Source organism: Nuphar pumila, chromosome 13, assembly GCF_984573655.1.
Source record: "Nuphar pumila chromosome 13, dmNupPumi1.hap1.1, whole genome shotgun sequence".
Taxonomy (NCBI): Eukaryota; Viridiplantae; Streptophyta; class Magnoliopsida; order Nymphaeales; family Nymphaeaceae; genus Nuphar; species Nuphar pumila.
In genome coordinates this window covers 98,277,604-98,295,606 of record NC_143261.1, presented here as the reverse complement: position 1 = coordinate 98,295,606, position 18,003 = coordinate 98,277,604, and the positions used below count along the sequence as shown (strand labels likewise).

General features: G+C 36.8%; 1 protein-coding gene across 2 annotated transcripts in view; it reads left to right on the top strand.

Moving 5' to 3' along the window:
• Positions 1-15,159, top strand: part of LOC149819390 (uncharacterized) — a 112,958-nt gene extending 97,799 nt beyond the window's left edge. For both annotated transcript variants that reach the window (XM_089986047.1, XM_089986048.1), the window contains 6 exons: positions 4,975-5,037; positions 7,382-7,454; positions 9,493-9,612; positions 9,721-9,798; positions 14,694-14,744; positions 14,876-15,159. In XM_089986047.1, coding sequence (XP_089842173.1) covers positions 4,975-5,037; positions 7,382-7,454; positions 9,493-9,612; positions 9,721-9,798; positions 14,694-14,744; positions 14,876-14,989 — 499 coding nt within the window. In that variant the 3' untranslated portion in view covers positions 14,990-15,159. The remainder of the gene's footprint in view (positions 1-4,974; positions 5,038-7,381; positions 7,455-9,492; positions 9,613-9,720; positions 9,799-14,693; positions 14,745-14,875) is intronic.
• The last annotated feature ends 2,844 nt before the right edge of the window (positions 15,160-18,003 follow it).

The window sequence follows — 18,003 nt, the reverse complement described above, 5'->3', positions numbered from 1 at the left end:
GTTTTCTTTTGGAAATATATTGCATATGACCATGTCCTTGCAGTATAAATCACACCATCCACGAAGGTGTAATTAAACTTTTGGCCTATGTGATTTGATCTCACAATTAGTGCACCAGTAGCAAAACACTGCCCGTAAGTACACCTCCCTACGCCCTTCCCTGCCCTTCCTCTCTCTCCCTGTTTCTTTGGTTGCAACGGTGGAGGGGCACCACCCCTCCCTGCTTCCTCTCTCTCCCTGTTTCTTCTGTTCCGACAATGGAGGGGCATCGCCCCTCTCTCTCTGCTTAACCTAGCAGAGGAGGGTGCCGACCCTCCTTGCTCTTCTTCTCTCTCTGAATAACCTAGCAGAGAAGGGGTGCCACCCCTCCCTGCTCCCTCTGTTACAGTAGAGGGGGGGCGCCCCCTTCCTTGTTTCCTCTTTTCCTCTGTTACAGCAGAGGAGGGGTGCCACTCCTTTGATTAAACACCGACAGGAGGGCACCGATCGTCCTGCCCTCTCTTTCTTCACTTTGAACCTTAGGCAGGAGGCAACGCCCCTCCTGCCCTTTTTCCTTCCCTCTGATAGCAGGCAGGGGCAACCCTCATGCCTCTTTTCCCCCCTCCTTCTCTTTTGACAGCGGGCGGGAGGGACCGCCTCCTGCCCTCCACTCATCTCCCTTTTTGTTGTAGGCAGGAGGGGCGACCTTTCTGCCCTCTCTCATACTCCTCAAAGAGAGATACTGACCTGGGCTCGGTTTGAATCGAGCGCAGCCGGTTCTTGCAATTCGAGGATCGAGCCTAAGCTCGGTCTTGAATGGTGGCCCGACCAGGCTCGATCGGACCACCGAGCATGCCCCCCTCTGTCCCCCGTTGCATGAGAATCGAGCCTGGCTCAGTTGTGGTCTGCTCAACCATGGGCCAGCCATTGCCTGCGGCAGCGGCCTAGCCAGGCTGGGAAGGCCCGACCAAGGTGTGCTCAGTCTTTATCGAGCCCAGCTCGGTCCTCGCCTCTTGCCGGTTGGATTGAGTTGAGCCCGACTAACATCAGGCCCCAGCTTGGTTCACTCCGACACTAAACCTGGCTCAACCCGGTCGGTTCGAATCATGATCAGGTTCGACCCCGGCAACGCGAACATTGCTTGCTTTTACGATTTAAAAAGAGTTTCATCATTTTGTTTCACAGTAGGATAAAATACCTTTTAGCACACTCCATTAGCGCAACGGACATGGCATGTGCACCAAGGCATGAGCCCTTGATAACCTACGCTCGGAATCGTCAGCGAATCCGATCATCTCCAAGGTAGGGGAAAGTTGCATACAAGAATAATGGCAAAACACTTTTAATATATATGTATATATATAGATATGCTTTTAACTCAATGACGCAATTTTGCGTATTCTTGTCCATTTAAATTTGTCATTTAGTTTGCCGCCACGCTGTTACGTGCATAGGCTACTGCTTACGTAATTTACTTAGCCGATGTACGGTTTCGTACATCGTGCATCGCTTATGCAGTTTATTTAGCTCGATGTGTGGTTTTACACATCGAGCTTGGCTTTATGTCATTTACTTTGCCGCCGCGCCGTTAAGTGCACAAGCTACTGCTTCCGCAATTTACTTAGCCGATGTACGGTTTCGTACATCGTGCACTTTTTACGCAATTTATTTAGTCGATGTACGATTTCGTACATCATGCATGGCTTACGTAATTTATTTAGCTCGAGGTGTGGTTTCGCACATTGAGTTTGGCTTTATGTCATTTACATTGTTGCCACGCTGAAATGTGCACAGGCTTATGCTTTGATATATGCATATATGCATCATATATACATATATATGACCTTGTAAGCTTCAAAGATTTGCAATACTCTTGCCTACTTGGCATTTTGCTTGCATTTAAGGAAAAAAAGGATTTCACATGCGAAAGTCTAAGGCTTGTAATATTCTTTGTTTCGAAAAGCAAAAACGAATATTTGACGTTAGCATACTCCCAACCAAGTTTTTCCCTCAACCATGCATAACGAAAGAGCTTTGACTGCATAACCCTAAGTAGTATGTACAGTCTTTTGTTTTGATATCCGAATGACGCGGATATCCCCGACATAAAGCACAGGACTTAGAGATTTTCTAAATAAAATTGGGGTTTCTTTATGAGAAACTGATACCCCTTTCATTGTAGTGTGACTATCTGACATGCGTAGCATGTTAGTACTACAATGATTGGATGAGATGTTTATGGTAACCTCATAGCGTGCAAATGCACAATGATGAAAAAGAAATCACATCGAGTTGGTTTGAAAGACCAGAGCATGTCAAATTAAACTAAAATGGTTACATTGTTTCTTTAACAACACAATAAAATTGGGGTTTCTTTTTTGAGAAACCGATACCCCTCTCATCGTAGCAGTATTATCAGACATGTACGACATGTTAGTACTACGATGATTGAATAAGATGTTTATGGTAACCTCGTAACGTGCAAAGGCACAATGATGAAAAGGAAATCACATAATTGGTGATGATCACCTTCATGGGCAAGATGTTCGAGCTTGTTTGAAAGACCAGAGCATGTAGATTGGGTCGTCAGTTAAAATAAAACCTGACATACCCATTCATCTCTTTGGTTTCGTCAAATGAGAAGATGGGATGGTACAAAAACTCTATTGGAAAGGTTGTTAACAACTATACTCCTCGAGCAAATGACTCAGTGTCCCCAGTCATCGGAGTTAGGGGACTGGGCTACCAAAAATTATCTTAGGTGGTAGGTCCCAATGACTTCTGTAAAAGTATGGATGCATCCCCTTGAACGAGTAGCCTCTGGAGAATTCTTTCTCGATCATTGGTCGTCTCCTTAGGAATAGACTCAGCTAGTTGTCCGTGGTATCAAAATATATAGCATAACAAACCCCCAGACAGTCTCAATTGTTTTTACGTTTCTCCTTTGCGTACCCTCAGGATAATTAATATCGAAACAAAGTTATCATGTTCATTTTGCTTATTCTAAAATGCACATCACGAAGGAAACAACATATATGTTAGTTTTGTTTTGAATTTTGATATCTATGCACCTACCAAATTTTTATAAGACTGACCCGTTTTATGGGTACAAGTGATGATTAGGTCGGTACGTCTGGCGATGACGTGATGATATAAAGATGAAACTCTTTGAAATTTCACTTTTCATATAAACTTTAAAACCTCGTTTTGAATCTATTTGGTTTCAATGAATGTATGAAGTTACAAATCCGTTGTGTAAAGGAAAGGTTCACCCGTAATTAGGGGTGGCAATTTCTGACACGACCCGCCAACCCGACCCGCCAACCCGCCTCTTAGGCGGGTTCGGGTTGGGCTTAAGCCAACCCGTTTAATAAACGGGTCGACCCGCGTAACCCGTTTATTAAACAGGTCGGGTTCGGGTTGGGGGTATGCCAACCCGCCAACCCGGCTGACCCGTTTAATAAATGGGTTAGGCGGGTGGGTCAACCCGCCAAACCGTCTGCCAACCCGCCAACCCGACCCGTCAACCCGCCAACCCAACCCGCCAACCCGACTCGTCAACCCATCAACCTGACCCGCGAACTTGAGAACCCGTTTACCCGACCCAACCCATTTATTAAATGGGTTGGCGGGTCGTGTCGGGTTACCCGTTTATTAAACGGGTCGGGTTCGTGTTTGCCACAGTCGACCCGTTTAATAAACGGGTCGGGTTGAGGTATGCTGACCCGCCAACCCGTCGGGTAGGCCCGCCAACCCGTCGGGTCGACCCGCCAACCCGACACGATTGCCACCCCTACCCGTAATGCGCCCAAGGTCCGTGTACTTGTTATTTCAAACACCATTTTTTGTTGAACTACTATTTTAAACTCTGATAAGGGAATGATTACAAGGGTTTCAACATTTTCCTAAAAAGTTACAAGTCTGTGATTTTGGGGGCGTTACAGTTATCACACTGAATTGGCCAGCATCCTTATTCTGCTCGTCAACTTAAAATTGTTAGATATAGCAATTCATCATCCAATAATTTGTACTGTGATCAGATGTGATATCATCTTTGTATCAAATGCTACGGTGATTGTTTCAAAAATTTGCATTATATTATTATATTTTTCATTTTCTTTTAGTTTAAAAGGTCTAGGAATGTGTTACATAGCTTCTGTATTATGATATTTGTTTGTTAATTTTTTTTCTTACTCCATTCACTTTCCCATCACTGTCGAGACAAATCCTAATTTGCTGCAAAAGGATTTTCTAACATCACTTCCTTTCTGCTTCTTGTTTCACGAACTCTCGTTTGTGTTTTCCTTTTGATTCTCGCGTTGCTTCCTGCTTTCGCTTTCCTCTCTGGTACCTATGGTTTCCACTCCTCTTTACACTTTGCTCTCTGGTACCTATGGTTTCCACTCCTCTTTACACAATTGGTATACACTACAATATGTGGTTAGAGAATTTCATTAACAAATCTATATTCATGTTCAAAGCCTAAAGAGTCACATTGCTCGTGCAAGATATCCATGCCACTCTAATTCTTGGTAGTACTAGAAGATGTATCTGACTAGAGTCTTATTGGTCTTATCTCTTAAAAAGTTTATTTTATGCACTAGGCAACAAAATTCCTTGTAGCCTGTTTTGTTATTGCAGTGCATGTTTTTTTAAGGATCCACACTTTCTTGGTGAATCAACTCAATGATTCTTGCAAATATTCCTTGACTAGTGTCAGTTTAACATTTTTTCCTTATTCTTATTTGTCCAAGGGTTTTCTATATTAACTACTCATCTTGTCAACCTCCAATACTTTCCTGTCATGGCAAACAGTATACTTCTGGCATTTAATTTTTTTGTCTGACTTCTGTAACTTATTTAATATCCATCTCATGTTGCTTTTTTCTGTTGCCAGTCTATAAAAAAACTTTAAATTTTTGTGCAACATATTTCTTTCAATGAAAAAATGTATATGTTTAATGCTGTGTTTCTAAGCACTAATTTCAATTTTAGGTATGTGGAGCGGATTGCAAATGCAAAATGGGAGGTTAAGGATCTTGGACTAGAGCACAATGGGTATGCTTTTCTATATAGTGATGATCTTGTGCATATCTTCTAATAAATTTACTTTAGCCACTAAATTCAAAAATCTGTCTTACTGTGGATTTGAATTTTTCTGCTCTAAGAATTTCATATTTCTTTTGTTGTTTGTGTTTTTGCATAGTAAGTTTAATATTCACTTTGGAATACTCATCTATTCTGTGTCTGAATCCTGAATTACCTGAAATCTCTTGTTTCTCACCAATGATGTGTAGGGATCTTTCTCCGATGTATCTTGTTAGTCTTGCTCCTGAAGGATCTCAGTTCCTCTAATCTGATTCTGGTATCATTTCCCTCGTAATGGTGCTTTAATCAGAAGCCCCTAATTTTTTATTTTCATGGATCGGTGGCATTGATTATGATATATATAGTAATAGGTGCCACCTGTTTGTTAGATAAACTTTTAGACTCTGTGCATGTGTTGACTTGCCACAAGGATGTGGGCACAGTTGGTATGACACTGATGCGACTGGTATCACATGCGCAAAATGAAAAGAAATACAGAAAATTGTGGAACATTTATAAATATATGTATTACATATATGTACAATTAGAAACACAAGCACCATGAAGTACCAGCCTCGGTATTGGTATAAAGACAGAGATGTCAATGGATCGGGTTTGCATTTGGTATCCGACCTGATCCATACATGAATACCCAGCTATATGCATAAATGTTGACCTGAATATTCATGTAATATATGGGTTGGATATGAGTTATGATTTTTGTCATACATCTGACTTGAACAGCTTGACTTGAGTATTTTGCATATATTTTTGAGTATATATATTTTAGATACTATTTAAATCATAGGGGCTGGTTTTAGGCTTCCATTTTCTCGACCCTGCATAACACGGACCCAGCTGTTTGTTATTTGATGGGTCTGGTGCATCATGATAGGTTGGATACCTGACCCTTGGGTTCCCAAATGCTGAAACTAGGATTATCTTGAGCTTTAACCTTTTAAAAGTTGATTGAGAAGGTGCATGAATGACTAGATACCACGGTATTGCAAAAATCCTAAATGGAGGCTGATTTCCTTGGGTTCTCATTAGAAAATGAGTACTTGTATTTTTTATTTATTTTATGCCAACCACAAGGAAAAAGTGAAAGGTGAAAGCACTATAGGGGTTGATGTTGTGAGCATCATATCATATAGTGAATCAGTGTCTTGTGTGTGGTATAAAGTTATTTGCAAATTACTCACAAATGATAATGTGTTCAAATCACAAAACAACAGTAGCTTAACGATCAGAACTAACTGCCAGCGTTTTAGTATTCAAGTTAAAACTTAGATTAATAGTTTAAGTACTAGATGTTAAATAAGATAGAGAATAAGAACAAATAAAGTATAATTTTATCGGTGTTTTGATTTGGTGAAACCAATCAGTGTTAATCATAAAATTCTGTGCTGGATAATGGGAAATGATGCAATGACCATATGCTGATAAGCGATGCAAAGACAGTTGACTTACTCTCACTGGTTAGAACTTAGACATGATAATACACGTGAGAGGAAAAACAATGTCTTCAGATGTAACATTCATATATATATATATATATATATATATAGTAGAGAGTATCTGCCTACACCGATCCTTGCCTACCGCTGTTCTTTTCCATGGTTTTCTCGAATCTGACCATACAGGTTTTCTACGTGTTTGATTTTATAGGAATGGACTCTTGCATCTTTCGATTCTGATGCACAGGTAGTTTTTTTATAAGGTTTGGAAAAGTGTAAAATTTTTATAAATATCATAAATATTCAAGGATTAAAAAAGTGTTTTTTTAATCGAAAAAACACAATCCGTGTCGTTTCCCAGTAAATCAACCATGCTGAACACATCTGCATGGACAGATTTGGGAAAAACAACTTGAAAACTCCCCCTTCAGTCGCGGTAGGCTGCTGTAGGCAGCTACTCCCTTCTCTCTCTACACACACACACACACACACACACACACACACACACACACACACACACACATATATATATATATATATATATATATATATATATATATATATATATACAAAAAAGGTTTTTTGGAAGATAGTTACATAATTTTGAATTCCAGGTGCACATGGTATGGAGGCTTATTTGGTTGATGGATAGTGATAAGCATCTTTTTATGTGTAACTTAGTACATAGAGTAACATATTTGAATTAGTGTATATGTGAAACACAAGGATCCTTTTCTTCAAGCACCTTTTGATGCAGAACTTGGATGGGCAAAAAGCTTTTAAAGCAGTTTTCAGTTATTTTATGTTAGGTCTAAATTTTTGGTTTATTCACATGACCATTGCTTAATTGCGATCAGGTACGTTGATTTGCTGCTGGGTGAGTTTAAGCATTACAAAACAAGGCTAGCTCATGGAGGAATACATAAGGAGGTAGCATGGATTTTTTGTGGTGATTTTGTTTATTTGATGACGTCACCATGACACAGACACACACTATGTAACATGTACACTTCTAAACAAATCTGTGTCAATGCAGGTGCGACACTTGGACATAGATTCTGCTGTGTGGGTGCAATCAAGCACACCCGCATCCATTTCTGTCCGAAATTGGACTTGGTCAACTTTGATTGAGTTCAGTTTTGTTTATGTTATATATATATATATATATATATATATATATATATATATATATATATATATATATATATATATATATATATATATATATATATATATGGCCACTAGGATATGAGAACTAGAGTGTGAACTGTGAACCAAGATTTTCATGGGTTTTTTCTCCCTTAAATCTGACCGGATGTGATCTACATGATTGGTTTTAAAGGGACCAGTTCTTGAATCATCTGGTTGGTGATGCATAGGCAGGATTTTTTAAGGCTTGAAACTCGACGGCTCAGAATTTTCGTAAATATTCAAGCATTCAAAAATCATGTTCCTTTGTGGAAAAATCATGATCCAACAGTCGGCTCCGAGCAATGGGTCATGCTAAACACATCTTCAGGGCTGGATTTGCATTAAAAGGGTATCTGGAAAGCCTAGCTCACACTCTAGTTCTTGTATTCTAGTGGCCCTATGTATGTATATGTGTATATTATATATTAGTTCGTTTGTATAATTGTAAATGCATTATATATGTATGTGTGTGTATACACATGCATACATATATATATAGCTCAGCCGCACTCCCGCACCCATGTTTTTTGAAATTGCCGAATCTCACCACACCCCCACCCATATGGAATAGCACACACATGCATACACCAGGCAGAAACACACACACACACAGAGCACATTCACAAGTTAAACTTGTTTGAGTTCAGCAAATTTCTTTTATGTTCTTTATCCTTTCATTCTCTATCCTTTTATTCAGGCAATACTTCTTCAATATGATCTAGTTCTACAGCAGCAGAGCAATAGATAATATTAAATTTTTTTGTCATGGCGCCTGTTCACCCTTTTCAACTGGTAAATCATCTTGTTTATTTATATGAAGAGGACAAGATACTTGGTACTTTACTGAAAAAAATGAAAACCAAGACAAGTTTCTAGATAACAATAGTGCTATAGATATCAGAGCTGACAGTAGACAGCTCAGTGAGTACTGTTATATTACTATATCCTTCAAAACTCCCACAGCTCAGCCATATCATGAATTATGGAAGAATGTTGCCTTTCCAAAGCTGATTTTAAAATTTTAATGTATTTGTATTAAATAATGGTCATCAAAGAAAACATCGTACTAAATTGGGGAATATCTACCACATCATAATTTTGATAGAAAAGACCTTGAATTAAATCATCCACCATAGTAATATACCCTGCAAATTCAAAAAAAATTATGACATACAGTTTAATAATTTTCTGTATGAAACACAAAAGATAACATAATATATCATAAACTAGAAAGAAAGGGGGAATGAAGAATTTGATGAGAACAATTTTGCATGGCATAATATATCTGCACTTATTCCTTTATCTTGTATGGGATCTGAATACATGGATGTGTTGAATATTGATTATAGATAAACAACTAAGAAATAAATAATATATATCATAGTTACAAATCATTAGTTTTGTGATTTATCATATTTTCAGAGCCTTCTTTCTCCAAGCATCCATATGCAAGAGTATCATATGTCTGTTCACCGCTCATTTCTGTTGGCAAATCGGAAAAAATGGTGTTACTTGATCTTCATACAAAGTGGTTATTGGATTTGAAGAGTTGCTAATATGAAATTTAAAGACAAGTATTAAGAGTAAGAATGTGCATTTTTGGTAAATGATAAAAATTAATGGAATAATGGTCATCCATAAAAATAGAATATGCAGCACGATTTCCCTGTAGAATCTTGTATCTGGAATGTAGCAATACTTCAACTTTTGGTTGATCATTCTTTGTTCCTTCGATGTTTTATTCTAATAACCACTCTTCTCTTCCACTCAATGCCAGGTTCAAGACGTACTACTCGAATATGGTCTTGAAAATGTCGCGGAAATTTTAATTGAGGGTATATCACGTGTAAAGAGGTGTACAAATGAAGGAAGAGCACTAATGGCGTTGGATCTTCAGGTCCTCCAATGTCTAACTTTTTTGACAAGTTTTAGCAGTAGCTACTTTGTCATTTTGATACTAGTATTCAGTTTTTATATATGATGTATTTCATATGTTCTCTTTCAGGTGCTAATCAATGGACTGCAACATTTTGTTTCGTTAAATGTAAAACCCAAATTGCAGATCGTTGAAACTTTTATCAAGGTAAAATATTAATGTTTTACATCATTGCTTTGATCACATGAAAGGGTTGTTGACTGACTTTTTGTCTTTCCATTGCTTATTGGTTGAAGCAAACTGTCATTCTTATCCATCTTTAGTTTTTAGGTATTCAATAAAATTGGCGCAAGATGCATCAATGTAGAAGAGTGAAAAATCAATTAAACGATGTTGGTTAATTAACATAAACCTGTCTTTCCAGTTTGCAATATAGGGAGTGCATCGGCTTATTCTAGTCTATGTACACTGCTCATATTATTTGGAGCAGGACTCTTTTGATCCAGTCCAACGTTTAGTATTGGATGAATGACAAAGGCTGATTAATCAGATATCTGACTCTTGCTGGCCCAGAGTATTATGCAATTTCAGTTGGATTATGGATGGGATTGCCAGGTGACAGAAAGCATGTTTGTTGCTGGGCCATTAAAGAGTTGTAAGGTGTGCATGTACTATGATTACAAAAAGGTATACATAGATATTATCAAGTGTTGTAAGTATCGTATCATTACTTGTATCGGTCGGGCCCAAAGTAACACTGTATCGTATCGTATCGTATCATAAACATATTATTAAATTTTAATAAAAATTTTCTAAAAAATCAGAAAATATTAACAAAAATTCTAAAAAAATCATAACACATAAAACAATGATGAATTGTACAAAATACATTCATAAAATCACATTTATGTCTCTATGCGTTATATAAGACATCATCAAACATAAACTAATATAGAATCATAGATAATATTGCATGCATATCTCACAAGAACAATGCCATAAGACTCATACTTTCATATTATATAAACAAAAACAAAATAACCAAGTTTATGAAATACGATTAAAAAAAAAGATATGTATCGTACCGTATCATACTATATGGTACGATACAGAGGGTGTATTATATGATACACCCAATACAGGTATGATACACACCCGTATTGAGATATGGGTGTGTATCATATCATTTTCCCCCAAAGTAATGATATGTATCATACTATACTTATAAAATTGGATATTATAGAATCTCTCTTTATGAGCATCTGATTTTAAACCTAATACAGTTGGGATTTACTATTCTGGTCCAGATCCAGATTCAGAATGTGATACATGTAATTTGTTCTTATGTGGATCAAAATTTAAACCGAAGACATTGCTAATTGTACTTGATCATGACAACCTGGAGTTGACCCATGAACCACACTAATGTTATATACATAGAAGAATCATGCTACCAATGGAATTGGGATGCTAAGATGTTTATTCTTAGGTGAAGCAATGCTTTTTGTCTTTTTCATTTCCATTCCTTTCATGTTTCATATAAGATTGTTGTCTTTGAAGTTGTGATAATCCAAAGTCTCCAAAGCAGATGCCTGTTCATACTGCTATTTTTGTTGTGTGTAAGGTGTAATTTGGCACCAATGCAAACTTGCCCTTTTGTAACCTAAGGGTGTGTTTGATTGCTTGTCCATGATTGGATGTAACAATAGAACATAAACAATTGTACTATGTCCAGCATTTGTTTTGACTGGACAAGTTGTGTTCCTTGTATCCGGCGTTTGATTTTTACATTTTGCGGACGGCTTGGACACATGGATAATGGGTCAGATAACTTCATTTTGGATTGTAAGACTCGATCTGCCCCACCATATGAGTGTTTAATATGTTTATTATGGATTTTAGCTCCAGATATGGATATTGGATTGGATCTAAAAACCAAAAAATGTTTAAAATTTGGGTAATTTGAGAAAAAAATATGATTTGATATTCTTTTGATATATAAATGCTTTAATCGGTGTCATATTGGATCTAATTACGAAAGTTTATCAAAAAATTATGTATTTTTGCCATGTATGCATCTCAAACTGGATCCAAGTATCAAAAAATGTTTAAATTTTGGATAAGTTGAGAAAAATTAAGAATTCATATTTTTTATATAAAAATGCAAAAACCATAAATGCAAGAAATTAATCATAAATAAACCAAAAAACCCTAAACTACAAGAAAAATAAACCATAAAATCAAAGAAACCATAAATAAACCGTAAAATTAAATATAAAAGACCCTAGTTCAAACCCTAATCAAAGAAAATCAAAGAAAAACTGCCTTAATCAAATACAAGAAAAGCCCTAATCAAATTAACTATAAGAATCCCTAATTAAAGAAATTTGATTCAAAGCCCTAATAAAAGAAAACCAAAGAAGAAAACCCTAATCAAATCAAACATTATCAAAAGCCCTAATCAAAGAAAAAAAACCCTATTCAAATAAAAGGAAAGCCCTAATCAAATTAAATATCAAAAACCCTAATTAAAGATATTTGATTCAAAGCCCTAATCAATGAAAATCAAAGAAAAAATCCCTAATCAAATCAACGAAAACCCCTAATCAAACTAAATATAAAAGACCCTAATTGAAGAAATTTGATTCAAAGCCCTAATTAAAGAAATTTCTTATTCAAAGCTAATTAGAGAAGAAGAGAGAGAGAGAGAGAGAGAGAGAGAGAGAGAGAGAGAGGGCCGGGGTTAGACTCATACCCCTCCGCCCCAGTTTTTTTAAATTTAATTAGTGTTTCCTCATCCTGTTCTCAGCGTAACAGGGCGGAATGGTGAATCACCGTTCCACCTATGTGCAGCATCTTGCGAGACACACGATGAAACACATCCTAAAGTTCTGTTTCAACCTAAAATTCTGTCAGTAAAGCTCCCTGATACCTTACTTTTATTTGTTGATTAGATAGTTTGCGTATATTTCTCAGCCTTTCTGTTATCCACATGCATCTTCTTGATCACCTATGAATCTGGCATCCTTTGGAAAGTGTAGGAAGTAAGTGTTTTCTGTTTCCTATAAAGGCACCCTTCCACAACTACCTTTTCCAGATCATCAGTTCCATGGCCATGGTCATTTGCATTGAAGTGTTTAAATGAGGTCAGATGGGTAAAGGAGATTATTCTTCTCTTGCTTTTCATCATGTGAAATTTCTTTAGAATGAGAAAAACCTCACTCTGAATAAAAAGTGATACGATTTTGCAAAGGGGAATTAACAAGGAAAATTAGTCAAAGACATTGTATAAATAGATTTAATGGAGGAGAAGGAAATGGCATTTTGATAAGATAAAGGTAGGAAGAGAAGGAGAAAAACCTGATGTATTTCCCAGGGAAACTGCATCTAATTCATTGATTAATTAGAACTCTGCAATACATGGTAATCATCTAGAAGTGACATAAGGGTAGTTATGGATGAGTATGCCCTTGGTCTACTAATCCAAGTACACCAACAACTCATAGTGAGCAGGCTTCACAAAGACCCTCTATATAAATGCATATTTACTGCACCCACATTAGCTTATCAATCATATATTCTGTCCTCCAGTTTCTTGGGTTTGTTACTCAGCCTTAACAAATTCCTTACAAACTTATTACACTATATTATTGTAAAACTTATTTTAAAGATTGACACTTATATAGGTGGTTTTCCTTTGTACGCATTCCATTATTGTTCTAGTAGTTATATCTCAATTGATGTCAGGTTGGGAAAAGGTTTTAGATTGGCTTGTCCGGGCATAAGGGTAGTTATGGATGAGCATGCCCTTGGTCTACTAATCTAAGTGCACCACTAACTCATAGTGAGCAGACTCCACAAAGACCCTCTATATAGATGCATATTTACTGCACCCACATTAGCTTATCATTCATATATTCTGTTCTCCCAGTTTCTTGGGTTTGTTACTCAGCCTTAGCAAATTCCTTACAAACTTATTACACTATATCATTGTAAAACTTATTTTAAAAATTGACACTTATATAGATGGTTTTTTCTTTGTACACACCATTATTTTTCTAATAGTATATCTCAAATGATGTTCGGGTGGGAAAAGGACCTAGTTTGTCTTGTGTGGGCGAATTTGATCAACTAGTAATAAACCCTACTTGTGCAATTTATTTTATTTGACTCCTTAGGGAAACTCTTTCTGGAGAAAGGCCTGAGGATTCCAAATACTTGCTTCTTTTTAATTCATAAGTATCTATTTTTTGTATTCCCTCAACAAAGATACTGAAACTGTTTGCTCCTTTTATCTGTTTTTGTCACCAATGTTTGATTTATAGGTATTGTTGTTAAAATGTATCATTCAATCTTTGTAATCTTATATATATAAAGGATGATACATATAGATATATGGTATATATGCATATGTATCTTCCTAATTATATATATAAAATATATATTTCTCTATTATTAGGCATAAGGGTAGTTTAGTCATTTCCCCTTTTTACGCATATTCCATTTGGAATATGTTTGTAATTTTATTTTTATTTTTATTTTTATTTTTATTTTTTATTTTATTCATTCTTGTGGTTTGCGCCACCTAGGGAGGTTCCCCAAAGAGTCGTTGGGGAGCCCCCAACGGTCACAAATGTGACCGTTGGGGGCTCCCAACGACTCCTTTGGGAGCTCCCTGTGTGGCTCCTCTCTTGTGTTATAAATAGGGGTCTCCCCCTTGTAATTTAAGCACTCCTTTGGAGGAGCCTTTGCTCCATGTAATGGGTGTTACACCCTTCCTCTTTTCAATAATATCAACTTATGCCTTATAGGCATTTTTGCCCCTTTGTGGGTTTATGTGTTAGCACATTATGTGCTTGTGTTTTCCCCTTTAGTGGGTATATTCGCACTTCATGTGCATGTGTATTGGTTCATTATTGAACCTAATATATTCAAAGCCGTTTCTTTACAATTGCCTCCATATATATGGTTGTGGTCTTTACTAGATTCTATCAAATAACTATTAATTAACCAATCTTTGTTTCTTTTTCTTTTAAATTCTTATTTTGAAGTCTTAATACTTCTCTTTGTGGTGTTCATGTATACATTTCATGTTGTGACAGGCCTACTACCTCCCTGAAACTGAGTATGTGCACTGGGTACGCGCCCATCTGGTATAACCCTCTATCTTGTTTTGTTCTTCCAAATATGATTTATATAGTGCATGTAAAAAAAAATCTGGTTTTCTTCTTCAGAACTACTCTATATTTACCTGTAAAGAAAAATCCATTTTTTTGCCTTGCAGGAATACAATAAAAACCAAATAACAGGGCTGGTCAATATGGTTGCAACAATGAACAATTGGAAAAGAAAAACAAGATTGGATGTGCTGGAGAAGATAGAAACAGGAAATTTGTAGCTATACATATTCAAATGTTGTCTTGGTTATCAGTCTCTAGCCAGCTTATTTATTGTCTTTTGTGTATATTGCTTATGATAGAAAGGCTGTATATTATTTTCTCCTATATTGACCATGTATCATTTACATTCATCATGAGGGAAATATATATATGCATTGAGTCAGTGAAACTAGCATCTTGATTTTACCTGTAAAAGATGCACGGGGGTGTTTTTTGGTCTTTAAATAATTCATATAAAGATGATTGATGGCATAAATCTTGTGTTTGTACTGAGCGATTATTTTGTTTCATCTTTCCGACTACTGCCTTTTTCAGTGTAGTGCTTTGACTCAGCATACTTACCTTCAAATGGGACTGAATTTGCCTTTTTGATGGATTAGTTATATATTTAAGACTTTTACTGTCTTACTGCATATCATGAAGCTTCATTACCCTCAAATAGAACTGAATTTGCTTTCTTTTTATAGCTTAATAGAAATTTAACACTTTTACTGACTCAGTGGATGTATCATGAAGCTTCATCTATATAGGAAATATGTGTGGAGGTGCAGGCATAGACAGATCCATGAAGTGTGAAGAGGATGGTCGTTTGATTCTTGAAAATGATTTGTTGAGGGCTGTGGCAAGACCTCGGATGAGAGTAATTGACCGGTCCAGAAGCCACTTGTGGGATGTGGAAGAAGAAGTCCCTCTACCCAAAGAGGGAAATTCTGTGCTGCTAAAAGAAGATCAAGAGTGAGATTCCACAAATGGGTTTCTGCCAGGTTAGTAGCTCCATTCTGCTTGAAATTAGCTTTTAGGAAGAGAGATTTCTTGGTGTTACCACTTTTATAACATCCATTTGCAAGAACTGAACTGTTGATTTATCTTTATCTATACGGGCTGCTGCATGAAATGAATATTGTTTTTCACCTTTTTTTCTGTCAAGTAGCCTGAATTCCAATATTCTATGACTTCTCTCCCCCTTTCTTTAATAGAAGCACTAGCTAGGTGACCTTTCCATGATCTGTCGCCAGCGTCTTTAATAGTACTTCTGCACATTAGAGAGATCCTGTCACCTTCAACAGATTGGAATCTCAGTTTCTTTGTACTATGCTGCATGGGAATCTCACAAATATTTTATATTAATGCAGGGAAGGACCTTATAATGAGCTCTCCAAATTGGTACATACCTTGGTAAGGAATTACCTGCATGAGTATTAACCCTATTCCGAATTGGGTGAGGGAATAACCTAATTAGGAACAGAAAACAAACTAGGAACATGTCATGAAAACATTCTCTGCTTTTATGCTGACTTTTAATTTATGTAGTATTTTGATTTCTTTTAGAAAAGGTATTGCTGACTCATTCACAGCAATTGATTGGTGTAATATGTACAGATTTCCTGATGTCAACATTCTCTGCTTTTATGCTGACTTTTAATTTATGTAGTATTTTGATTTCTTTTAGAAAAGGTATTGCTGACTCATTCACAGCAATTGATTGGTGTAATATGTACAGATTTCCTGATGTCCTTTCTTCCCCTCCCCTTTCTCCTCTCTTCTTTGTTCCTAGTTTACCTTCGGACATAATACAAAATGGACATTATGTATATTCTTCGGTCAACTCAACTGGAATGAAGAAAGGCTCGCAAGATCTGGAAATGATGGTAATAGTGGGTTGGGTTGCATGCTGCTCATGTTGATTCAGTGGAAACATCAGAGTTGATCTCATTTTACAGAGAAAGTGTGTTAAAAGAAAATATTAAGAGACACTGAATTCTTTCCTGAAAGATAGGAATGCTTGATCGAAAAACATATGGCTTGTAGATCGAAGAATATATTTGTTTTTTGAAATGTTCCGAAGCTCCGCATCGGAGCCATGAGAACATAATCTTGGATTGGATTGGATGTTCTTGCCATCAGTGGAATGGATTCTCATACCGCTATTTTGATGCATAGACAGGTGCAGGTGTCAAGATTGATGCAATGCCAAAAAGTTTCGAGGTCCCAGTGCCCTAAGATGGTTTAGCGAATGCTTCTAAGGTCTTAATTTATTTCTCAAGAGGAGAGGCGGAAAAATTATAAAGCGTACATCATTTCTACGCTATCTCAACAAGTTTTGTTCAAAGTACCATATGGTGGAGTGCGTTTTCGTGGGCCCTCTCTTCAGAGAAGTGAAGCATATGAAAATTCTTCCTATGACTTGCTACAACAGAGGTAAGTTGCTGTCATGAACCAAGTAGCTTACTGGCTCTCAAGTATGTAGCTTGCGTTGAACTGGATAAAAACCTTTTAGGCCCTGTTTGGAAACTAGTAGCTGGGATGGGAGTTGATGCAATTGGTAAAACCTTGGTCAAACTACCTTGGTTTGGAAACTGGTAGCTGGGGTAGGTGTTTATGGACTTGGGATGGGAAGTGAGGTCCTTTCTCCTTTGTATTTACAGTAAAGAATGAAATTTTGGTGGTAGCTGCCAAATTCTGCTACTTTTTCAAATGCATAATTTCCATCCGACTGCCTGCCAGTTTCCAAACGTTGCTTTATAGTTTCTGAGCTTTGTTCACAACGCCTGATGGTTGTGTTCATTCTTCATCAGATGACCACTTCTGCACCTTCAAAGAGGTGCAGGCTTTTCCGTTTTGACACTAGCATAAATCCAAATGCACATCATTGCATGCGTGTGTGGGTAACATGCATGTGCATGGCTTTAATGTCCGTCATATGCCCAAGATTTTGAAGTTTTTGCGATTCTGTTAAAATAAGTTTCAAAACGATAACGTTATGAATAAATGCAATAAATAAAAAAAATCACTAATTTTGAGATATCAATATTTTAAAATTTTAATTATGCAAAGATTTTCCCGACATTTTCTCAAAAACAATTATTTTTCCTTGAGATTTTATCTTTCCAAGATCTCAAAGTTTTGTGATTATGGGTGATGTGCAGTTACTACTAAAGTTGAGCACTGTCATGTCCGTACTCCGTAGAAGGTAGATGGATTCATTTCAAAAGCTTCATTGTTCCTAATGGAA